This window comes from Brachycentrus maculatus, unplaced genomic scaffold (genome assembly GCF_059751285.1).
Source record: "Brachycentrus maculatus isolate JH-2025_06_01 unplaced genomic scaffold, ASM5975128v1 h1tg000208l, whole genome shotgun sequence".
In the NCBI taxonomy this organism is placed as follows: Eukaryota; Metazoa; Arthropoda; class Insecta; order Trichoptera; family Brachycentridae; genus Brachycentrus; species Brachycentrus maculatus.
This window is the reverse complement of record NW_028280959.1, coordinates 990,896-1,017,190: the sequence shown is the minus strand read 5'-3', so window position 1 is coordinate 1,017,190 and position 26,295 is coordinate 990,896. Positions and strand designations below refer to the sequence as shown.

Below are 26,295 nucleotides of genomic sequence, written 5' to 3'. Positions count from 1 at the left end.
TCAAATCTTTGTAAATGGTTGTCAATCATGGGTAGAACTGCGAATGTCGTAGTGAATAAATGTATTATTTTAACCAGCCGATGGCAGGTTTCGAATCCTGTAAATAGCCAGACATCCATATTCTCATCATAATACCTTTCTGGCCTCTGTTGAGATAAGTTTCAACAGAAAGCTATTTTATAAGTTATGAAATGGAAAAACACAAAGTTAATGCTTCAAGTATTGATAATATATTTACATATCTCTTTAGTTAACCTTTCCCTTAAGGTGGAGACTGACCGGAGCATTTCGTCGTAACGTAACACGTTACGACGCGAGCATTCAGGCAGTCAGTACAGCGAGCCGAGCGCTCCATCCATAGTTTCAAATGCTCGGTGATGCTCGCCGCGAGCGATGTTACAACGTTATGTTACGACGAAATGCTCCGGTCAGTCTCCACCATTATGGTGATAAAAAACTTCCGTGTGCAACAGTGACATGTATTTTGTACACCATATGAAAATGTGATTTAAAAATGGGATACATGTAAATATTTCTAAATGTTGCTTTTATTGACCATAGTTGAAATGTAAAAAAATTTTAATGTTAAATCTGGTAAGTATTTGAAAACGAAAAAATAAATAAATAGCTGGCGTAGCGACACGACCGCCAAGTCAGGCGATCTGCGCACTGCTGGTGTTCTAAACACGATTCGACATGCACATATACGCAAAGCACGGCACGCACGCACATACTGAGAAACGTTTGTGTATTGGTGATTCTATCCCCGATTTTTTTCACAAATTATTTATCTCCATCGCTGCAAATGAGTAACTTTATATTGTAAGACTTTTATGTAATACATTATTATATTATGGAGGCATACAAAAATTCTGAGCCCGTATCTGTTATATTTTATATTAAAATTCTCATTTTTAATGTTGAGTTGTAGTAAATACATATCACTGGGAGGGGAAGGTTAATAATTATAATGTGTTAAGTTCTTTGTTAACTGTCAGTTAGGACTTTTTATAACAAAAATTAATAATTATTTAATTTATACTTTTCAATGTCTGTAATGTCGAGAAATACATACAGTAGATATTTCTTATTATAATAAAATGGCTTTTTATATTTCAGCATTTTTATTATGAGTAATTCTAGTATCAAAGATTTCATATATCGCTCACTCCTTTCAAGAACGTCATAAATCAAAAATCGTCAATTTTCAGTTGTGCATGTTTTCGGAATGCCCAGAAAATGTACTATGTATATCCCAGCAAAAGCGGCATATTTTTCACTTAATATTTACCCGCTACAGGGCAGAAAGTGTTGTTTTTACATTTTGAAGAAAAGGTATTGTTTAATTATTTTTTGAAATATACTAAATATTTTTCAAATGGAGAAACAACCTTCAGTTTTTGCCTAAAAAGATCTGTTGCACAGTAAAAAATTCAATAAATGGCTTCATATTTATTTTTAATACATTGTATTATATTTTTAAACTTTGAAAACGTTCTCCTGAAAAATCTAGTTTTTCGATTTATGACGTTCTTGAAAGGAGTGAGCGATATAGCTGTTTTGTTCAAAAAATTTTTCATTTTGTTAGCCATATGTGTATGTAAATTTACCAGATATTGAAATACTTAAACATAGAATGTCAGAACTTAAACAGACTGGAAAAAGGAATGGCGAATCATGACATAAATTTGGGTTAAGTCAGACACATTGGAAAGGTATCTGGATAAGTATGGATCAAAACAAATACATAGTAGATTTTATTTTTATTTCACAAGTCCCTATCAAAATACTGTTGATGAAGCAATTATCATCCATCACAAATACAAATTCTTAGATTTAACGTTTGTTCTGACATTTCTTGTTGGAACTGCATTTTATATAATAAAACAACATCATAGTTTTTCCACTTTTATTTTCCGAATCCCGGTCACTGGTCAAATAAAATAGAAGTAGAAGTTGTTTTATTATAATACAATTTCTGCAGTTGAACTTAATGACTGGATAGGTTTTCAAATAAACCTAGTATCTTGCGAACTGCTTAAGGGTTAAAGGTTTATGCTCCTACAGCAATTGCGGTAGAGGAAATTATTGATACCTTAAAAAGTTATTGATTGAAACACCACAATACACAATTGAACTAGAAAATAAACTTGCTCTGATTTCGAACTACATTCGCCTCATAAATTTATTTTACAAATCTTACCTCACTCATTCGTTTCGCATTAACAAACCATTTCAACACACTTTTCTCAATTTTATTGATAATTTTTATCTCAATATTACATTCTTTATTTCACCATTCAAATATCATACATTGAAAATATTGTATTAAATTTTATAATTATTTAGACCAGTTAGCCATTAAAGGTTGTAACATCTTGAATGCACAGACTTTCATATATTCATCTAAATATATTTCTTCACCTATGCTGTGTTGTATCAAAATCTTGATGCTATTATTTTTACTGGTTACGCAACACCAATGGAGGATTTCACTTCCATGTCTCTCAGTGGTTCTTGTTCCCTCGGTAACGAAGGTGCCTCATATTTCCGGAACAGAGCGCAATACAGGAGAGTCGATAGCGTGGATCCCAGCAGCGGACCCACCCAGTAAATCTAGAAATCATAAAGTGGTCTGAACACATTGTTTGCGGGAAATGGTTAAAATAATCTTTTACATACTGTTGGTAGAGAGCGGGAGACTCTTCTAAGCGTTCTATTTGCTTACTTTTGGTAAAGCGCAAGGGATGCCATAAAACTTTGAACAGATGGGAATCGGGTTTGCGGTTACTTGTGAATAGTATACTGGGGGCCGGGAGGCAGACTGTCTTGAGTATAATTAGGGTCGGGGTTGATGAAAACACCGCCCGACAATATTGTGATTATTAAATTATGTAAAGGGTAATGGGCAAAAATTTGACTTTGTTTTTCAGCAGTCATTGGTCAGATGTTGTTTTATAACTAGAAGTCAATTTAACAAACAATATTTTTCATTATGGTCATCAGAAATATGAATTAATGTAATAGATGAATGGCAACTTTTCAGGAGATGATTTTTTTCAGGCAACATTTCAATCTTGGGTAGTATGAGGAACTCTACAAATTAGCAGTGTCTTAAATACACAAACTAGTATTAGGGTGGGTTGGAGGTGGCTCGGAGGTGGCTCAGAGAAGTTCCGAGCGTGAGTCTCTTTTCCCTACACAGATTAAAATAAAACATGTTTTTTAATTAGAAGAATCGAAAATTCACTTAATGATCTACATATAAACCTTGTACATACATAATGAGCAAGGTAAATAAGAAATGCAACTCCATTCTAAAAAAAGGTGCAATAGATTATACGGCCATCCAAACTTAAAACACAGTAAGGGACATTTTTTTTGTAGCAGGTTTTTTTTGTATTTTTGGACTAAGTAGAATCTACTTAGTCCAAAAATGGAAAAAAAAGTACTATAAAAAAATGTCTCTTACTGTGTTTTGAGTTTGGACAGCCGTATTCTTCTTTAAGCATATGCCCCAGATAGGACACCTTCCAGACTTTGGCGTCAGTCAGCAATTGTTTTTCTGCTTATGCTTTTTGGAGCATATTTGATTGCTGATATATATTTGCATATCAGTCATTACTTTAAATTATTATTGGGTCTTGGAACATGAGCAAGACCCAAGTGGCAATGGGCGGGACATATTGCAAGACAGGACCCCACAAGATGGACCCCAAAACTTTTGAGATGGAGAGCTTGGGAGAATAAAAGAGGCATTGAAAGACCTCAAAGATCCAACGACATAGCCGCTATGGGGAGCAGAAACTGGCTGCGAACAGCAACCAACCGAAGGATACGGAAGAGGCCTAAAGCTAAAGAAGAAGAAGAACTCTTCAGTATTACCCAATGTTGGTCCCAATGACTTGTCCAAACTACTGGTCCCATGGATCGTGCCGGATTCATACTGCATCCAGTGTAAGAGCTCTGTAAACATGTGTTATATTTTATTATGGAAATATCTCTTTATATATTACAGATGTTTCATAAATACGTTGCTTACAGCACACAAATTGAGGACAGCGACAGTAAAGCCAAATTTCAGCGCTGTAGAATCTGTATTATCTTTATTCCTCACGTCCCAAACAGAGCATGTTAATAGTATTAAGACACTGGTGACCAGAATCTCAACCAGAACACCCTGAAAATAAAATTGATTTATATAGAAAGATTATAAGTATAGCTTTTTAAACTCATATTTCCAAAGATTTTGGTACCTATTTCAAAACCAATTTTCTAAATGTATTGTCATGAAGTTAATTATAATAATCTTAAAAATAATTTACATAAATTCAACTAACCATTGTAAGTTTGTCTGTTAATTTTTTTATTCCCTAGTTATTCATCGATTACTTAAAAAAATTGAAGCAGCATTGTATTCAAATATGCAGTTGTTTTAATATGCATTCATTTCATTCAAACCCTTATCCGCACCCCAATCGTGCATAGGGCACTGCATCATATAAACGCAGTGTTATCTTGATCGTAAACATATGAAGGAAAGGTGATCAGCTCTTCGCTTCAGTTACCGGTTCAGGGTAATATTTAATAAATATAAAAGTGAAAAAAAATACTTATATTTATTTAACCCCCTTGGGAATCGAACCCGGGACCTCTAGAATGGTAGCCGAGCGTGCTGACCATTACACTACGGAGGTGGACATGTGTGTTTTTATCTGTGACAGATAAAAACACACTTTTTATGAAAATAATTGCATTTTGACCGCAATGGCAACGCCATCTGTTGAACGTTACAGCAATACACTCATTATTTGACATTGCTCATGGCGGACAGCATGTTCTTGACAGCTGCTGTCACTAAGCATTTTCTATGCTTTCGGTTTCCTAGATTTATAATATTTTCACTGCTTGACAAGCATTGTGAAATAAAACATTAAAAGTGTGTGCTTTTTACAGCTAGTAAAAAATAAATGGATACTGACACTTCACTTATCTATGAAGATTATAATAGCTATCAGGATCAATCCACTCATATTGTTCCATATAATATACTATATTATTGATCTACATTATCAATACACTATATCACTGAAAGGTATACTCTCCTATTTCAAGAATGCTGAGGTATTTGCAATAAATATGGGTCATTGGGTATATTGCTTGATACCTGACCCTGAATAGTGTAGTGTTTCCATTTCGCTCACACCTTTCAACAACATCACATCCCAAAAAACTTTTTTAAAGCTTAAAAATATAAAACAATGTATTAAAAATAAATATCAAGTTACTTATCGAACTTTTTACTGTACAACAGATCTTTTTAGGTAAGACCTGAATGTTTTTTCTTCATAAAAAAATATTTGGTATATTTAAAAAAAATGATTAAACAGTACCTTTTCTTCAAAATGCAAAAACAACACTTTCTGCCATGTAGTGGGTAAATATTAAGTTAAAAAATGCCACATTTGCTGAGATATAATACATTTTCTGGGCATTCCGAAAACAGGCACAACTGAAAATTGATGATTTTTGATATATGACGTTGTTGAAAGGAGTGAGCGATTTGAAGTGATTACTTGAATCACTTCGTTGTTATCAGTTGTGATGTAGTATTTTGCGCTTACATTAAAATCCGTAAACAACCAACAGGACGATTCCGAAAGAAAACATACTTATATGTGACCCGCTTCTGACGCACAATTAAGAAAAAATGTTTTTATACATTTCCTGATAACAACGAAGGGGTCTTTTATGTTGCATATGGGTATTTATTAAAAAATATGATTGAGAATTGCCCGTTAGAAGTGAAACTTTCCAAGAAAGAAACTCTTTATTTTATGCACTGCTCTCTTTGCATTTGTTGACGATTTTATTATTTCAGGAATAGAAAATGGTTATTTAGAAAGAAAATGGAAATTCATGGATGCAATAAATATTTCATTTCATTAAGGTATAATAAATAAAAATAATAAACCCTTATCCGCACCCCAATGGTGCATAGGGCACTGCGTCATATAAACGCAGTGTTATCTTGATCGTTTACACATGAAGGAAAGGTGATCAGCCCTCCGCTTCAGGTACCAGTCCAGGATAATATTGAATAAATATGACAGTGAAAAATTCACTTCTATTTATTTTACCCCCCTTGGGAATCGAACCCGGGACCTCCAGAACGGTAGCCGAGCGTGCTGACCATTACACTACGGAGGCGGACATTAAGGTATGCTTTTATATAATAATAATAATGGTTTATATAATAATGGTTGATTTGCTTTTTTCTGTTCTCTAAAGACTCGCACTTTTTTTGTACTTGTCACTTCAATTTCCCTTGGTTTCAATTTTCAATTTCACACAATGGAAATTTTTAACTAAAAAATGTTAAAAGGTGTTTATGTAGCTAATGTGCAGTATAATATGCAAGCGTCTGCTGGTTCCCTATGCATTAACAAGCATTACAAGCGGTGCATTTACGTAAACTGTATATGACATATCGCTCACTCCTTTCAAGAACGTCATAAATCAAAAATCGTCAATTTTCAGTTGTGCATGTTTTCGGAATGCCCAGAAAATGTACTATATCCCAGCAAAGAGGCATATTTTTATCTTAATATTTACCCGCTACAGGGCAGAAAGTGATGTTTTTGCATTTTTAAGAAAATGTATTATATAATTATTTTTTTTAAATATACTAAATATTTTTCAAATGCAGAAAAAACATTCAGGTTTTACCTAAAAAGATGTGTTGCACAGTAAAAAGTTCAGTAAGTTGCTTGATATTTATTTTTAATACATTGTATCATATTTTCAAACTTTAAAAACGATCTCCTGAAAAATCAAGTATTTTGATTTATGACGTTCTTGAAAGGAGTGAGCGATATGTAATGCAGAGTGTAGAAACGAAGTTTCACTTTTAAAATATATTATGCACAAGTACCTGTAATGGTGAGAGAGTGGAATGGGGCAAGGTGACACAGAATGACGTTGCATTTTGAATTGCTTCATCCGGGGTGATGATGAGTAGCACTCCATATCCTAGAATACCTCCGACTACTTGTGCTATGACATATATTCCTGCTACAAGTAGGGAGATATTTCCGTACAGTACAGCACATAGTGTCACCGCTGGGTTTACATGAGCTCCTGATATATGCCCAAATAACTGAAATAAAATGATTACAAGTCTTATTACTTATTACTATTTATATATTACTTATTACTATTTACAGCAGTTTATAACCGTAAGCCTTGTTTTAAGTCAATTAAACTTATCAGATAATTACAGTTATAAAATTTAAATCAAGAAAAATGCCTAACTGGAACTGCTTATATGATGTGGAAGATATTTTTCACACGTTTAAGATTTAAAAATAAAGTTTTGATGTTGTTTATTAAAATTTTAAGTATGAAAATAAAATTTCATGAACGAATGAAAGAACTGAAAGATTTAAATCTTGGAACTAGAATGAAAAATTTTACTGTATATGCTGACGATGCTGTGCTTCTATAGTAGAGAAAAAAAACCTGCAGGCGTTGGTGACAAAAGTGTACAATGCGTGCAAGGAAGGTGATTTATTGATGAATGTTAGCAAATCCGAAATAATGGTTTTTGAAAAAGATTAAAAAATAAAAACATTAGAAAGAGGAAAAGATTGATTATGGATGGAAAGATTGATAAAAATATAAAAAGGAGAGTGTTAATGCTGGGTACAGAGTGAATGGTCCACTAAAATCAGTTATGGCAAATAAAAACCCATCAGTGAAAGCAAAACTGGCCCTACACAACGGAGTCCTGGTTCCAACCCTTATGTATGGAAGTGAAGCATGGAGTTGGCAAAAGAAAGATGAAAGTAAATTGAATGCAATCAAAATGTGATCCCTTAGACGAATATGTAGCAAAACGATGTATGATAGATATTGAAATTGTGATATATGGAAAAAAATGCAAGGCTGAGATATAAGTATTATCGATAAAATTAAGAAAGCTATGTTGAGATGGTTTGGATATATGGAACAGAAAGTGACGAGCCTTCACTGGAAGAGAGTCGCGTCTAATAGGAAATGTGGAAGTCCAAGAGGGAGGCCTTTGTTCAATACAAGACATAAGAAGAAGGCTGAAGTAAGTAAGTTACCTGTACAACAAACATGACCACTAGTCCAGTGCTGAGAGAGTACTGTAGCTGCGGGGGCGCTCCGGAGTCCCAGCCGGGCACGCATCCCATGCAGGCCATGGAGACTATGAGCGCTGTGCCTAGGAGCTCTGCGCTCCCCTTCACGGCCACCTGTTGCCATGTATCTCCCCCTCCCCGCAATGCCCCTCGCAGCCCTGGAATATGAGAAAATAAAACCGTTAATATTTTGTCAAAATAATTATGACACAGGGAAAAAATGCCTGTTAGCCCTTAGAAAAATGTTAAGAAACAAATGTTACCTGAAAATTAAAAAAGCTCTGTATTTTAAGTGTTCAAATCTCTGTATTCGAATCTGGGTTTTGTCCACTTAGGAGTTATTTATATTGGTATCTTAACATAGATGAAGAAGAATATATAAGTCTGAATATTTATAGAACTTACAAATATTTCATAAAGGCATCTGCAAAATAAAGTATTTACTCAACTCGACGCTAGATGGTGCCAAGAATTAGAATGTGAGTGGGTGTCAATTTAAGGATAATCACTTAAACCAGCCTAATACTAGACCTGTAAATACCCAGACTTCCATATTCTTCTCCATCTACGTTGAGATATAAATAAAGCCATGTAAAAAACAATTCTCATACTCTCATCTCAGTTTTGAGGGTAGGTTGATCCATGCCGCAGGACTTGCAATGGCTAAGAGTTATATATCTGAAGAAATCCTTTGTAATCTCACCTTACCCAGCATTGGATAAGATAACTATGACGGAGTAGAAGAAGAAATCATTGACACATTCTGCCATTGTTTACAAACCAAATTGCACCATCCACCATTTGGACAAATAAAATATGCATGTTTGTATAATGCTAGTAGTATAAAGTTCCTACCTTTCCTAAGCGGATTGTCAAACATTGACAATTTCCTTGAAAATGCACTGGGAATCTATGTTATGCAGATAAATATTGACAACATTTTTTTTTGGCATAGAGTGATACATGTTTGGTTTGTTTATGATTTGTTTATCTTACCATCTGGTGTATATTTCACCCAAGCAACCTATGGACAATGTGTGTAATCATTATTATCACATGTCAAATATTTACTCCCTCATTTTGTATTATCTATGTGGAGTATAAAAGTTACATGAAAAGTTGTAAAATATATTTATCTACATATTAGATTTCGCAGATTATTTTCAATTCATCTCACATAGACATGAAATTAGTCGTGAAATAATCTACAATTGATAAATTCCTATAGCGGAAAATTGTTTTTCATTGAAAATTTATCGTTCTTTTCATATGTACAATATTATGACATTTATTTTCTATTTACAAAATTTTAAGTGTATCCAAATACTTGTTTACAAATCTGGATTATCTCGTTTTATTTTATTGAATTATTTTAAATTATTTTTAATTATTATTATTGGAAAATTATGATGATTTAAATATAACGATAACACACTTGTATAAGACCAGTTTTTGAAAAAGTAGTCATATACAAGTGTTTTACATTAGTATTTTTTTTTTAATGTACATAATATGCATTGGTCAAAAACAATTCTCCATACTAAATTACAAAGAAATTTAAAGTTTGTTTAGCAGTTTATTTCTCATTTCAACCAAGGCTAAAAATATTTAGAAAATTATAGTGGTGTAGACACAATATTAAAATTAAATTGATTTCGCGGGTTTTTATATGTGTATGACTCGTAAAAACATGTTTAAAAAAATATTGACCGCAATACCAGCACCATCTGTTGAAAGCAACAGCAACATATGTAATACTAAATATTGTTCATGGCGGACAGAATGCTTCTTGACAGCTTCTGTCACTTAATATTTTTAGAGTATTCAATTGCATTGTTTTTTCAAAGATTTTTAAAAATTTCATTTTTTCACAAGCGTTGTGAAATAAAACGTACCTATTTAAAATATGTGCTTTCTATTTTATTGACTGAGACACAGCAACACGTTGCCGGGTATAGTTATTCTTCAAGCCCTCATAGACACCCAATGGTGCATAGGGCACTGCATCATATAAACGTAGCGTTATCTTAATCGTTAACAGATGAAGTAAACGTGATCAGACCTCGGCTTCAGGTACCAGTCCAGGGTAATATTGAATAAATATTATAGAAGTAATTTACAATATATTATATATTCAGTTTAGTAATAATATTATACAAAACAAATAATTTAAAATACAAAAAATAAATGATTATATATTTACGTACTTTTACTTCTGTCCATTTATTAATATGAAATTCACTGGAATGCAAACTTTACTCTTCAGGAAAATTTTTAACTGAAAAATTCTTAAATATAATTGTTAATAACTATGGAAAATGTAAAAGACGTAACTACATAAAAACGAGTTTAAACTGCTTGACTGACTTGGTAGATAACCACTTAGTCCGGTTGAGATTGATTTATGATCTGAAAATCTCTGCATCACATATGTATGAGTAGCTTCTTATCTACAATCCAAGAATCTCACTCCTCTGTAGTGTTGCCATTACTTAAGGCCCAATTTACTATAAATCGCAACTAATTTTTCTCTAAATCCAGGTAACATTTTACGTAATTGATTTTATTTTTAAAACACCATTTTTGTTAAGGAAAAATAAGTTTTTCTTTGAAATAATTATATGGTTTTGAAAAGGAAAGAATTATTGAAAGGATAAGAGTTAAAAAAAATCTCTTAGATGTATATATTCGGAAAAACAAAACAAATATTCAATACATATTCTTAAAAAAAAAAACGGTCGTGAAGAGACATGTGACCTCTCCGGTAGTCGCAGGGCGAATGAAGCAACATTAAGAATGCTGGCCCTTAAAATCAGTTAACATTTGACGTAATTGAATTTTTGTTTAAAATAGGTACCGTTTTTGTATTGAAAAAATAAGTTTTTCTTTGAAATAAATATATGGTTTGCAAAAAAAGAGTTACTGGGAGGTACAGAGTTAATTTTTTTTTTTCAGTATATATTTTAAAAAAGGTCACCGATATTTATCTAAAAAAAATCGTTCTGAATTTGAGTCGGCGAGTTCTCATTAACGCTTTGTAATTACCATCATCGCAGCATTACACTTTATTAGAACACATATGTTTTCAATGATTATTCCCAATCAAATCAAATTCTTCATTACTACATCTCGTCATCAACAATGTAACAAACCTACTTCCAGGATTTGTTACATTGTTGATAATGCAGATATTGTGCCGATATTATACAACATTTGTAAAAATGTATGTATTGTAGATCACCTGCGATTTGTTCGTAAATAACCGGATCCGTTCAATTAAAAAATGTATCAAAAGTTGTTACATTATTCGGTTTTTGGATTCGATCATTTAAAGCTAGTAACGCCAATCAGTGTCCGAATTTGGTTGGGTTTTGCGTATTGATGGTTTGTAATATATTTTACAATTTGACATAAAGAACATAAGCTGGAAATAAATATAAATTGAGAAAATCAAAAAATAATATCCCAATCGGGCAACCGAAAAAGTAACTGTCACTCATCAGTCACATCTATAGCTCCATACACAGTTATTAAGTGATTGGTTCCCAATTTGGAGTGATTCCCTTTCACGATCTTTGATCTGTTTCCTGACTCGCTGATTCTAACTCAGTGATTTATTTATGTAGATTTTTGTGGTTGATACGATTTGTAAATAAATAAATAAATCGAGGGAAATGAAGTTAGGAATTTCGTACGGAAAACGTATTTGGTTTCGTTGTTGGTCATCGGTGTTAATACGATTTAAGACAAAAATTCTTACCCTCAGTTGATACATTTTCTATTGTCAGGCTCGCCTATGAAATAAACTAACGTTATATTAACCAAAGGATTCATCGTTTAATTGGCCCGTATTTAGTGACATAACAGATTTACTGACATTTTGACTGACCGGATCTAACCCCCTACTTAAAATATGTACAATATATACATTTCGTAGTAATTCTATTACTTTTATGTTTTACCATGGAAATTTGCTCATTGTCACATTTGCGCACCGCCCTATCGTACAAACATGAAAATTCTCGACAATTTTCTACAGCGCTTAGCTCCATCTGTTGAAAGATTTTCAAATAAGCGTTTGAATTGAGCTTTTCCGTGACTAGTAATCATCTTACAATATTATTATGTAAATTTTCCATTATTGCTATATTAAAGATAGATGGCGTTTGCAAAAATTTATTTTAATTAGATTATATATACATAGGTACTGCTTTTTATAATATGTACTAGTATTTTGCCGTCTAAAGTATTAATAATATATGGAGTTCTAGAAGGTTTCTGTAATATGAGTTTTTGTTTCAGGTAATAAATTTAGATTCAAACTGTTCAATACTAGGAGTCCATAAAAGATTTTAGCAAAAAAAGATTATATCTTTAATTTTAAAAAAAACTTACATACTCATATAAAAAAAATTAAAATAGGGTTGTGGACTTGGGCAAGTGTTTCGAACATCGGTTCTGAGCATCTGAGTTTGACAATCTGTCACAAATTGACGATAAAAATATAAAAGAACAATAAAACATTGTCATTAAATCAAAATATCAAGATTTATTACAACATTTTGAGTGTGTACAAATACTTGTTCACAAAATCTGGATTATCTCCAATTACAGAAGTTATTTTTATTTAAATAACTCCTGTAATTGGAGATAATCTAGTATTTGGACACACTCAAAATGTTGTAAATAAATTATCTGGTCAAATTATAAGCTTAAATAATAAAAATTAAAATGATGTTTTCTTGCGTTTCTCATGTCGCTCACTCCTTTCAAGAACGTCATAAATCAAAAATCGTCCATTTTCAGTTGTGCATGTTTTCGGAATGCTCAGAAAATGTACTATGTCCCAGCAAAAGAGGCATATTTTTAACTTAATATTTACCCGCTACAGGGCAGAAAGTGTTGTTTTTGCATTTTGAAGAAAATGTATTGTTGAATTATTTTTTGAAATATACTAAATATTTTTCAAATGGAGAAAAAACCTTCAGGTTTTACCTAAAAATATCTGTTGCACACTAAAAAGTTCAATAAGTGGCTTGATATTTATTTTTAATACATTGTACTATATTTTCAAACGTTAAAAACGTTCTCCTGAAAAATCAAGTTTTTTGATTTATGACGTTCTTGAAAGGAGTGAGCGATGTGTGTGATTATAACCCAGGATTCGGACCTCACATACTAATAAAAGAGTTTCTGCTCAATAAAAAGCTTCTTTTCATCTCACCAATAGATGTCTCTAGTGATGTTCTAGTAATTCAAGAATAATGTTTCAAAATTGGTTCATATATACAGAACTTACAAGGAACAATAATGGGTAGAATTGGTGAATGTTACACGTGTGTAAAGTGATGACTTAAACCAGCCTATGACAGTCGTCAGCCCCGTAAATGCCCAGACTTCCGTATTTTTCTTCATCTTTGATGAGATGTCAAAAAATAATATGACGATATATTATGCCCCAATGTCTCAAAGTTAAACCTATGTCCCACAACGGGTGAACACATTAAAAAAATACAATGAAATTTTTTACGGTGATTATAATCATCGTAAAAAAATTATCTTAGGCTGATGTATGATCCTCAGGTTAAGTGTTCTAGTGGAATCAAATAAAAAATATCTCAAGAGCCTAATGAATAATTACAAGAAAAATATATTTTTCATTTTTCCTCTAATAAAAGTATTTGCTGTCTTATCTTACTAAGACTTCTCGTATTTTCCTGTCACTTAGGGTTGATTTACTGTTTTTGCTTAAATATTTGACCAAACTGCTACCAAGATAAGATAACATCTAGCAGTACAAATAATAATCGACATTTAAAAAATTCATATGCACATTTTAAGGTATTATAATTAAAAAATATATACATGTACGATAGGCGCCGCCCGTGTCGTATTAGGGTAGACACTCGACTGCAAAACTGGTGACGCGGGTTCGATTCCCGTCAATTACAAAAAAATCAAGAAATATTTATTTTCAATTGGTCTGGGTGTTTGCGATATATTTCCACATTCACCTTCTCTTTCCTTACCATCCCACCTGCAAACAAAACTATATCTATATAAAGTAGAACCTTTGCGGATTCTTCCATTAAAAAAGTAATTCTTTCATTTTGTTACTTCTTTCTCTCTTTGAATTTATATCTATGACTTACTTTCATAAATTTCCAGCTAATTTCGTACATTGGTATTTGAATGTAGATTAGTCAAAAGTCAAAATAATGTATATGGGCGATGCAAGCTTGTAGCCAAAATAGTTTGCAAAGACCAAGTGGTGTGACATTGTATTCTCTTTGCTACCCCTTAGGGAAAGCGGTAACATACAACCCTTTGGTGGTATGTTGATTATACCTTACGTTGCCAAATATAAAATAATAAACTTGTATCGGTACTCCCTTAATCGGAGGATCTTTATTGAGTACGTAAATTTTGAACCATCTGTGTATTAAATATTTGATTTTCGTCAGAACAACATCGCTTGTTGAGGCATTATCAAATAAATAATAAAGACTGTTCTAATTGTTTTATATTAACAACAGTAGTATACATTACGATGCTACTCGGTAATTGTGAGAAAAAATGTGTAGCGACTGAATCGGAAGCTACAGATAAGTAAAAATATGGAGGTAAATGTTTTATTATTCTAGCCTAGAGATTTTTTAGTATTTGTTCAGTTTAACCTCCCATTTTTTCGTTCATTTAGTTACGGTAGTAGTTTTCTATCAAAATAGTATGTCAGCAATTAAAGCCATAAAAAAGTGACATTGTCTTTATAGCAACAACGATCTAAATTATTATTTGATTAACTTTTTATCTTTGAATTTCAAACGTTATAACGAGTTTTAAATATTTTGTCAAATTTTGTGCCAAATTAGCTTAAATTATTTCTGTAAAAGTGGAGTATATACGAGTAAACATATGAATAAAAAACAAAATAAAATACTTCTTTGAGGTCGCATTTTAAGTTTATTAATGCAATGCAAACACGATTAGTTTTAAAAACTATATACATATGTTCTCATCAACAGGTTAAAATATAAACTCGTGTTTATGTTAATAAATCCATAAAGTTATTGACATTAGTTTGTAAATGCCATAACAAGGCGAAACAACTGCCACATATGTTATTTTTATAAATAGAATATTATTGACTTAATTGTATTTTATTATTTAACAATAGTATTTAACAGTATACTCTAAAAATCATTGTGTGATTTTAATATTTAATATATATGTAAATGTAAATGGAGTTCTACAAAATAAACTCCAAATTGATAAATAAACTTAAAAACTGTTTAGTACAATAGTTTTATTTCTGTATTAAAATTATCACGTTATTCTATAAAGTTAATTGCAAATCAATAATGTTTAAAATACTCGTATTGTGTTATTGGGTTTGATAAATACGTTTTCACTCACATAAAGATTCAAACGGAGATTAGTGGTTTTTAGGTGATATTTTAATACAATAATTGTTTTTTAAATTTAATTAATGCATTAATTTTTAAATCAAATACAGATTTTTTGACATTTGTTTGAAAATGCCATAACTAGACGAAACAATTGTCTCCATTTTAAAATTTATATTTTTTTAAACATACAATTTAGTAGACTCAATAAATCTGTGTTTGATTTAACTACATAAAATAATGATATTTTAATAAATAAAAATAAAATTCAACTCACTTTGCATTAGTGAATTATTATCCTTTGTTTCCATTGCAGAACTTGGCGAATTGCCTTTTAATTCAATTTCCGGCATGTTGGGTTTGGATTACACTGGGTATTATAGAAAACTTTTCATTAATATAGATCTATTATTCGATCTACGGAATTGATCTGACAGTCTCGGCCATTTCAATGTTGTGACTGTTCCGCTGAATAAAAATTCCCACGAATACTTCATTAAAACCTCGCATCTCAATTTGCACGGTGATTCGGAAACTACACAAACTTTTTTTTTAGCAGCATATTTTTTTTAGTATAAGTTGTTGGAAACATTTTCTTGAGATAGTTACCTTTTATTATTTTGTTATTTAGTTTTCTTATTCTTATCAATGATATTTTTTTATTTGACATTAAATGCATAGAAATTATACATACGTTTTTAAATTATTTTTTTTCGATATTCAAGTATTTTTTGTACATTTATAAGTAAATATGTACTTATACGTAAATACGCTTTAGCGTTTGTATCATGGAGCAAAGAGAATAAATTAAATTTAAATACCATTTATAAATAAAGTAAGTTTTTTTTTTCAAAATTTTATAATAATCCTAATAACAATACTTTTTTATCATTTTGAAAGAAAAATAAAAATGCCAGAACATTGGTAGTCATTTTGAGGTAATATAAATTTGTTTTAAGTTTTGATCTTTCCGCGTTTCGATGCATTCAAAATCAATATTCAATGTGGTGTTCGATAATGAAATTAAATGCATCGAAAAATGTCACTTATATATTTTGAGAAATAGTGGTATTTACCATGTTAAACTTAAATTTTAAGAGTAATCATGGCGTTGAAATTACTGATTTAATTTATAAAATAGTTTAATTTTATTTAATTATTTTTGTATTTTTTGTTATTATCCCAAAAACTGTGACGTCATTAAAACAATATGTATATGTGCATAGATACCCTTGGCAATGTTTTAAATTCTTCATAAACTTTCTTTAAACTCATATCTTCGAAAAAATAGTTGAAATATGGAATGGGCTGTTTGAATCATTCTGTGTGCTTATAATTACGCAAACAATTTAAACATGAATTTTATCTCATAAAAAATACTTTGAGATTTTATTTACCGTATACTAATTACATAAAGACTTTTTATTCATAATTATTTATTCTAGTACTATCAAATAAAGTTGTCCATTACTTCGATGATGGACGAGTGTGTATATATGTAAATATAAATAATATGCATGATTTATATTATGTGTGTGCATATTATTTCATAAAACAAAAGTCGTGGATGTTGTAGTGTTTATCTGAACGACAATAATATACTTAATGATACAAAATCACTATTATTTTGTATAAAACGCCGTATCATTTTATTATTATATAATACAATTATGTTTTGTTTAACTTGGTAGCCTTGATTTGAAACACGAATGTGAACGAGGAAACAAATAATTTTGTTTTTATTTTGTTTTATTACTTTTGTTAGTATAAAACGTTTTTTATTTTCTTCTTGGATTGAGGATCTTCCAGCAATCTTATATTTGTCAGCCCTGCCCGAGTCTTCTGGATAGGGGAGGAGATCTGGGACTCATCATGAGGCATGATCGTCACCAACTTTTCCATGAAATAATGATGGGGAAAGTGGAGGTTAGAAGAGGTAAAGAAAATCCCGGCTTTATGTCATAAGGCTGACGATTTATTGGTCCTGGTAAGAAATCATTCTAGATTTCAGTAACTGATTCGACAGTCACTTTGTGGTAAAATCTATGCATTTTAAATTTAAGTTTTACTTGGTTTAAGTTTTACTAAATACCACTATTTCTATCTGGTACACGTTTCGATACATTCCGCATCATTTTCAAACACCGTATGTGAAGGTAAGTCCAAACTTTAGAGTCGTGTCCTTGGGACGTTGAAGGGTGAAAAGCGGGTAGGAGCTGTTTCTTATTTTTATTAACTAATTTATTAATTTATTAAATTTAATTTTTAAAATTTTTATCAGTAGGAACAAGGACAAAAGGGGGGAGGCTTTAGTCATCATCATATTGTTGATTATGGGTTTCTTTTGTTTCATGTTGTATTTTATGACTTTTCGTAAGTATAAATATTTTTTTAAGATTTCCATATTATTGTTATATGTGTGATCGTTATCTATTCAATGGTAAGTGAACTTAGATAAATTATTATTTCTTAAACATGTTAGTTAGTTAGTTATTAGCATGTTCCCTGATACTTGTTTTGAATTTTCTGGACTGTGGGAGTTCATACATTGGTATGATCAATGTATGAACTTCCACAGTCGCAGTTTGATTTGCATCAAAAACACGCGTGACTATAGATTTAAAGAAATAGTGGTATTTACCAGGTAAAAAATTATTAAAAATCATTATAGATGTTTAAGTATAGCGGCTAAGTATAATTGGTTTGCGTCGGATGAAAAATATGTGTTTGGAAGAAAAGTGTTTCATATTCCATACATATGCTTCGTCTATTCACCGCTAGATGTCTTATTATTTTTATTCAGTTAGACCTATTAGTCAGTTAAAAATCATTGACATACAGTATAATATTATGGAAAAATGACAATCCAACAAACAATCTAGTAAATTTCACTCCTGTTTTACGAACCGGCTCTAGCGACAGACATGGCCTTTCACAATTGCAAGACAGACAGGGGTGTCAGAGCTACATAAATTAAAAGAACTTAGGTGAAATAAATGAACATTTAACCTCACTTTACCTTGGTGAGAAGAATCAACTGCTTATGATGTTGAGAAGGAGATGTTTCATTTTAACTAACAAGTTCTTGCACGCACGCAAGTCGTATTCAAAACGAAGGTCGTATACCAGCAAAATGTTTCGCGTCCAAACATGACGTATACAAAATTGGACTTATTCCAAAGCATATATTATTTTGAGAAATAAAAAGGCTTTGTTTTTTGATCCACTCGTATTTTTTATTAACAACCAACTAATTTCGGCAACAACCTGTTGCGCTCTTCAGGGTTTATGACTTCATAAAATAAACTCTGAACAGGTTGTTGCCGAAACTAGTTGGTTTTCAATAAAAATGTGAGTGGATTAAAAAACAAAGTCTTTTTATTTCTCAAAAAAATATATATCACTATGATCCACAAAGTTAAGCTTTCAATATGCAAAATATATTCCAAAGCAGACTATACCGAGGTTCCACTATATAAGTAAATATATAAAATTTTAGAAAAATAAGTGCATTAAAACAAGAAAAAGGTAGGTCCTTTTTGTATTTCCTCATTGGGATGAGAAAAGTCATTAAAACCGATTTATAATTAAATTCGCAGTTGAGGCAGTGGTGGTATTTTTATATTTACACTAAATGGATGCGCCTAAAACACTATCAGAATTATTCAAATGTCTGGCTTTATTTGGGAAAAAGCCGATTCGGTATATTCGTGTCGATTCTGGACATTCCAGGTCACGTGTAATGACTGCTCGCCATCCAAATCCCGCGAGGAAAGAGTGGCCATTCTGCTGTGACGTCACGTCCCTTGTCCAATCAGCGATGGATATTTTGAAATTCCAATGGCCTCTCAAATATTTAGAATTCCCGGTGGCGACGTCAATTTTCCGGAATTTTCCGACGTGTAATCCCTTATTAGTAAACCAATCTGACACAGTTTCAATTTGAAATATATTTTTATATGGTATTTACATAAACATTAAATAAATTATTAGTAAACCAATCTGACACAGTTTCAATTTGAAATATATTTTTATATGGTATTTTCATAAAAATAAAATAATTTATTAGTGAACCAATCTGGAAAGTTTCAATTTAAAATATATTTTATATGGTATTTTAATGAAAAAGTAATTTATTAGTAAACCAATCTGGCAAATTTTCTATTAAAAAAATATTTTTATGTAGTATTTATATGATTTATCCGCCTCCGTAGTGTAATGGTTTGCGTTTTTAGCTACCGTACTGGAGGTCTCGGGTTCAATTCCCAGGGAGGGAACCAATTAAATATAATGTAAGTGATTTTTTTACTCTAATATGTATTCAATATTACCCTTTGATATATCCGCCTCCGTGGTGTAATGGTAAGCGTGTTTAGCTACCGTACTGTAGGTCTCGGGTTCAATGCCCAGGTGGGAACCAATTAAATATAATAGAATTGATTTTACACTCTAATATTTATTTAATATTACCCTGGACTGGTCCCTGAAGCGCGGGAGTGATCACCTTGCCTTCATGTAAGTAACGATCAAGATGACACTGCGTCAGTACGATGCAGTGCCCTATGCACCATTTGGTGCGGATAATGTTCGATAGCACGCTCGACTACCGTACTGGAGGTCCCGGGTTCTTGTCAAGAAGCACGTTGTCCACCATAAGCAATGTTGAGTATGACGTATGATGCTGTTTCGTTAAATACATATATGTACAGTATCGAACAGATTACTTGAAAAAAATATTTGTTTGTTTTATTTTCGTAAAAAGTGTTGTAAAATCTTTTGTTTATTAGTTACATCACAAATTCATAATTAATATGATCTCATTTGGGCTCAGTCAAAGATTTTACTCTTCTTGACATCTATTATATAAGGTTTTGGCACATGGATGCCATTTTTTCGTCTCGAAACCATACCTGAATTGTGGACAAAATGAGCTTTTCCAACGTAGTGCAATCAATTTTTGAGAGCCGATTCTTACAGGCTGTCGATAGATTTTCAATTAGGTTAATTTCTGGCAAAATTCTTGGCCAGTCCAACACAGTTCATTGTATTTGCGTGAAAATTTTCTTTTTTTTTGGATTTGTGGCAGGGGGTTAAATTCTATTCATATTATATGGCTATTCATCATCTCAGTCGCTGAAAGAAGCAGCCCTGGTCCATAATACGAGGAACACCCTTAAAACATTATTTACGAAAAAAATACATTTTTGTTTTGTTTAAATTAATCTGTTTGATACTATATGTATGTTTCTGCCATTGAAATTGGCATAAAAAACTTTTGTTAAAAAATCGCATGTTTTTAACAAGTTAAAGAAAATTTTCTATGTAGTTCTGAATAACTTCTGGAGATTTGAGGTTTTGAACAAACGAACGTTTAATTTTTTTATTTATATAGATTATTTATTAATTATGTTGCTAATCAATTATTTTAATATGATGTTAATTATAGTATCCGAATTGTACGTTACGTTATGGATAATCAATCATTCCGTTTTGATAATCAGTTCAAACATTTGACGTCAAAAATTACTAACGTATGGAACATACGTTAGTTATTTTATTATTATACAAAACATAGAATCCGCAAAACCGGTCCCTCGAAGTCCCCTGAAATCGAATTGCGATCCCTCAGATGAATGCATTGAAAAATCGATGTTAACAGAATTAAAAATGAAGATATTAGAAGGGAATTAATAAAAATAAATTAAGGATAATCGGAGTGTAGAGGATAATCAGATTTTTGCTTGAAGTAGTGTAGACTTGTGGAAGACTTGTGTGTGAGAATGGTTTACGTGAGAATGACTAAATAATAATTTGTAAAAAGCCTTTGGAAAGCAAGTGAGTGAATGGAATAAATTTTCAATTATGTGGAGTAGATATATGTATTGGTTTGCTACTTAGAACGTGTTATTAGTATGATTCACATTTTTGTATCATTAATTCATTTCCATTTCATAAACCTCTGCATGATTACTATAGTCATTCAATTAAAAATATGTATGCCAGAAAGCTTTTGAAATTATTTTCTAGTACCAAAAATTAACTTCATAATGTTATTCTCCCAAAGACAATCTTAATAAATGTTCTATATGAAGAGGCTCAGAATTATCATTAGCGTTCAAAATTATCTCAATTCGCGACTTACGATGCGCGGTTTTAGCTAAAAGTTATATTTGGCGTAGCGTTCTTATGCCAAAACGTTAATATAAATGTACCTACATGTAGGAAAGGGATGAAAGCGTACAGAAATATGATTATATAATGTAGTATATACCCATCAAATAAAAAGCTAAAATTTAAGTCAGATATCGCTTACTCCTTTCAACAACGTCATATGTATATAAAAAATCGTAAATTTTCAGTTGTGCATGTTTTCGGAATGCCCAAAAAATGTACTATATCCAAGCAAAAGCGGCATATTTTAAACGTAGTATTTACCCGCTACAGGGCAGAAAGTGTTATTTTTGCATTTTAAAGAAAAGGTATTGTTTAATTACTTTTGAAAATATACTAAATATTTTTCAAATGGAGAAAACACATTCAGATTTTACCTAAAAAGATCTGTTGCACAGCAACAAGTGGCTTGATATTTATTTTTCATACATTTTATTATATTTTTAAACTATAAAAAAGTTATCCCGAAAAATCAAGTTTTTTTAATATATGACGTTGTTTAAAGGAGTGAGCGATATGTGTTCTACACGGTAAAGGTATAAAATTTATTAAGAAAGGCCTTCTAAACTTTGAATCTCTACTACATTAAGTCCTTAAACGAGGTCTTAAAAATACCTAAGTTGAAAGTGCTTGCAAATTGTTACAAAAGTTTTTATCTTACAAATCTGTTTAAAACAAATTATTTAAAATTGCTGGATCCAAATATCACCATAGCGGCTGTAGGAGGACATTCCGTTACGTTTACAAACGATGTAATGAAGAAGCATTGTATTCTCAATACTTTGTGGTTAGTCATTTTTAATTTGATATTTTTTTACAAAAATGTTAGTAATACTAGTATTTACGTCTTTTTCATGTCTACAGGTTAAAATCTCGGTGAGTGGTTAAATACTAATATTATTAAAATTTTTGTAAAAAAATATAACAGTAAGAATCATTGTGTCTGGAGTGTTATACGCATATAAAATCTGTTTGCTTTTTACGTTTTTATCGTTTGTATAGTATATTGAAAAAAATATATATGAATGTTGATAACTGATCCATAATACATCGTTTGGCCCTACATTTATCTCAGAGACAACCGTTGTATTTCGACCACATTTAGTCTAATTACATAATTTTTTTGCCAACTCCATGCTTCATTGTGTACGACCAGTTTAGCTGGTACTTACATATATTTCAAAGAAAGCTCATTCCACACAATATCATTTTAATTTAACAGTCATTAATAATGATATAATGTTCCTCAACTAATTTAATTGTTAAATGGAGTGAATTCATATGTAGGATAGTGATAAAGTGTTGTCTGTTGTCACCATTGACCTCAATCAAAATGATATAAAAAGACATGAATTATCGTTTCCTACAAGTTTCCTCCCTAAGGAGGCAATTATAGTAAAGTACCCCACTTACACCGAAATAATAGGTTCATGAATAAAAAATAAGTTGTTAGGGGTGGAAGAAGGATGAGAGACGAGGGTAGGAGGTGACATTTGTGCTGATTTTTCGTACTTTTGAATGCCTGTCATAGTTTAGAAAAAATAAATTAATCAAGTTTTTTTTTTTTTTAATTTTTTGCCACTCGTCACATTTTATGAATGAAGTGAGCGCAGTTCTTTTGTTTTTCAGGATTCTGATTTTTTTCATCAGAAATGTCTTATTCTAATATTTAAGTTAACTTCTTAAATAAGTGCTCTTGAGGTAGGATTTTACGAAAATGGTGCAATATAAATTATCCAAATTTATTATTATTTAAAAATAAATTTATCTCTTATTATTAAAATATATGGTAACACGTGTTTCGAAGCATTCAGTATCATTATTGAACATTGTATGGGAATCTTCAATGTTGGCCACCACTGCTGTAGGGTGATTAGCCCCACGACAAACCCTTCTCTTTTATAAGGAGGGTTCGAGCTTTGGGGCGGCAGAAGTGAGTTTTTGTCTACAAATTTTCACTCAAGAATTACATAAAATATTTATGTACTTACCCACTCACCAAAAGAACAGGCTATAAAAATTATAATGTTGGAGTCCAAGTATGAATATGATGGGTGGTGTTGTAAAAGTTTGGCGAGCATGCCTTTGCTATTGTGGGCCTGATGGCATGGAATGCTCTTCCTTCAATATGATCTTTAGAAATCTGACTAACTAAGAACACATTTGTTTGCTAAATAATTTGCACTATCTCCTTTTCCTCAATTCAATCACAATGAAGCACCATTAAGTTAGCATTTGACGTAAAAGGCGCTATATGAATAAAAAAATATTATTATGAAGAATAGTCTCCAATTACATATTTGTATGAACTACCTTTTTTTTTAAATTACCTAATGTCCAAGTGACTCTAGCTACGGCTTATGCAACACCGCTTATCATGACCCTACTCAGGCTTCAACTTTTTAAGTTTCATAGCCTATGCCTACTCGTGAGTGGATTTACTCTTTATGTTTAAAATTACTATAATTTCATGTAATTCATGAGTGAAAATTCTAGGCAAAAACATTCGCTGTGTGAACTACCACGAATGTGTCTACAAACACTATTTTCCTATTTCCGTACAACTTTGTACGGAAGATGACTTTACTACAAATATCGCTCACTCCTTTCAAGAACGTCATAAATCAAAAAACTTGATTTTTCAGTAGAACGTTTTTAAAGTTTAAAAATATAATACAATGTACTGAAAATAAATATCAAGCCATATATTGAACTTTTTACTGTGCAAAAGATCTCTTTAGATAAAACCTGAAGGTTTTTTCTCCATTTGGAAAATATTAAGTATATTTTAAAAAAATATTAAAACATACCTTTTCTTCAAAATGCAAAAACATCATTTTCTGGCCTGTGGCGGGTAAATATTAAGTTAAAAATATGCCGCTTTTGCTAAGATATAGTACATTTTCTGGGGATTCCAAAAACAATCACAACTGAAAATGGATGATTTTTGATTTATGACGTTCTTGAAAGGAGTGAGCGATATGTGTTTTAATATATTGTATAAATAAAACCGCTTGACCCGTATACCACTGTCAACCACTAAAAAATTCTAGTTTGAAATTCGAGGATGGAAAATACATCTTCCGAGTGAAGTGTAAGGGGTTTTCTGTACTCACGTTTTGTATTACATCCGATGTCGGTCTTATAACAAAAAGAGATTGAAATGTGACAGCGGTCATACGGGTATGAACGGAGTTAGAGCATTTACATACATACATATTTGTAACCATAAATATTATATTACTAAGAGAACAAGATGGCGCCTTTTTGGTAGAAATTGAGAAAAAACACATCAGCTACTATATTATATTTATTAAAATAAAAATAAAAATAAATAACTTGTTTAATATATAAATCACACGACAAGTTTCGAGAAACACTAGAACATTATTATTATCAGGGTTTGTGTACTAAAATTTCTTGTTGAAACCGGTTGGAAAAAGTGTAACAATAAAAAGTTATTAAAATAAAGTAGTTGTATTTTATAAAGTTTATAAAATATGCCACAAAGTATCTGCGAAAACATTCAAGATTTTTTTATTATTATTTAAAAATACATATATATTCGAAGTTGTTACATTCCTTAACAATTTAAAAGTAATTGTATTACATAATATTTAAATATGTAAACGGTAGTAAACAAAATACATAAAAATTTAATAATATTTCGGTATTGAACGCATTAACGTATTTTACATTGATTTCTATGAGAAAAATGTTTCGCTTAACGAGTATTTCACGTAACGAGTAATACGTTGGAACGAATTATGCCCGTTATAAGATGTTCCACTCTATTTTTTTCCCTACCTGTTCCGGTTTAAATCTTCATAATTATAGCAAGCCAATTTAAGTAATAAGTATTATTCACATCTAAAAAGGTAACTAAGCACAGATTTTAAAATTTCCTATGAATTTGTGTGTTGTTTTTTGGTGTGCAGTCGGCTTAATGACGAGTGGGATCATTCCCGAGAGATCAAAGTCAGGTCAGAAGTGGCGAGAAGCTGCTTCTTCAAAAAACGTGATCTCAATAGTAATAGAAATTTCGATCTCAATTTGCGCATGAGAATCGTACGATGCTACATCCTTTCAGTACTGATGGCGTTGAAAGCTGAATTCTCAAACTGCCGCAAAAAAATATTGAAGCTTTCGAAATATAGTGCTTTAGAAGAATGTTGAAAATATCATGGGATCATAATAATTGTAACAAAGATCATACTGAAAAAAGAAGAAAAGTTATTTACACTACAGAAAAGAAAGCTGGAGTACTTTAGTTATTTTATGATGGGAGATAAATGGGAAATAATACGTAACATATTACAAAACAATAAGGTAAATGTAATAAATTATAAAAATTGCAAGTTTATATGGCTTACAATCTTAGTTCATTCAATGTAAAATTAAGAGGTTTATAACAGGGTAAATTCAATATTGAAATAAGAGGTTTATACTAGCTTAAATCTTAATAAATTCATTGTAGATTTAACAAGTTTATAAAAAGATTAGTTCATTACAACAAAGTAAAATTAATATAGAAATAAAAGGTTTATACCGTA

At 31.3% G+C, this 26,295-nt stretch overlaps 1 protein-coding gene across 2 annotated transcripts; it reads right to left on the bottom strand.

The window, feature by feature from the left end:
* Positions 1-1,667: 1,667 nt before the first annotated feature.
* On the bottom strand, positions 1,668-16,022 carry LOC148307108 (aquaporin AQPAe.a-like). 2 transcript variants are annotated; one of them, XM_088263920.1, is made up of 6 exons: positions 15,849-16,022; positions 8,130-8,323; positions 6,935-7,159; positions 4,043-4,180; positions 3,886-3,966; positions 1,668-2,616 (listed from the first exon to the last, which is right to left on the bottom strand). In XM_088263920.1, the coding sequence occupies exons 1-6, from the start codon at positions 15,922-15,924 to the stop codon at positions 2,470-2,472; spliced, it is 861 nt and encodes a 286-aa protein (XP_088120046.1). In that variant the 5' UTR covers positions 15,925-16,022; the 3' UTR covers positions 1,668-2,469. The 2 variants fall into 2 exon arrangements, with proteins under 2 accessions (XP_088120046.1, XP_088120047.1); XM_088263921.1 differs by lacking the exon at positions 15,849-16,022 and adding an exon at positions 9,021-9,086.
* Positions 16,023-26,295: the final 10,273 nt, after the last annotated feature.

Excerpts from the sequence above, each read along its gene's own strand:
- LOC148307108 (XM_088263920.1), bottom strand. The coding sequence starts at position 15,924 with ATGCCGGAAATTGAATTAAAAGGCAATTCGCCAAGTTCTGCAATGGAA. Across the intron at positions 3,967-4,042 it reads CTGTCCTCAATTTGTGTGCT|AGCTCTTACACTGGATGCAG; the intron begins GTAAGCAACGTA and ends ACATGTTTACAG. Across the intron at positions 2,617-3,885 it reads GTCATTGGGACCAACATTGG|ATTTACTGGGTGGGTCCGCT; the intron begins GTAATACTGAAG and ends TATGATTTCTAG.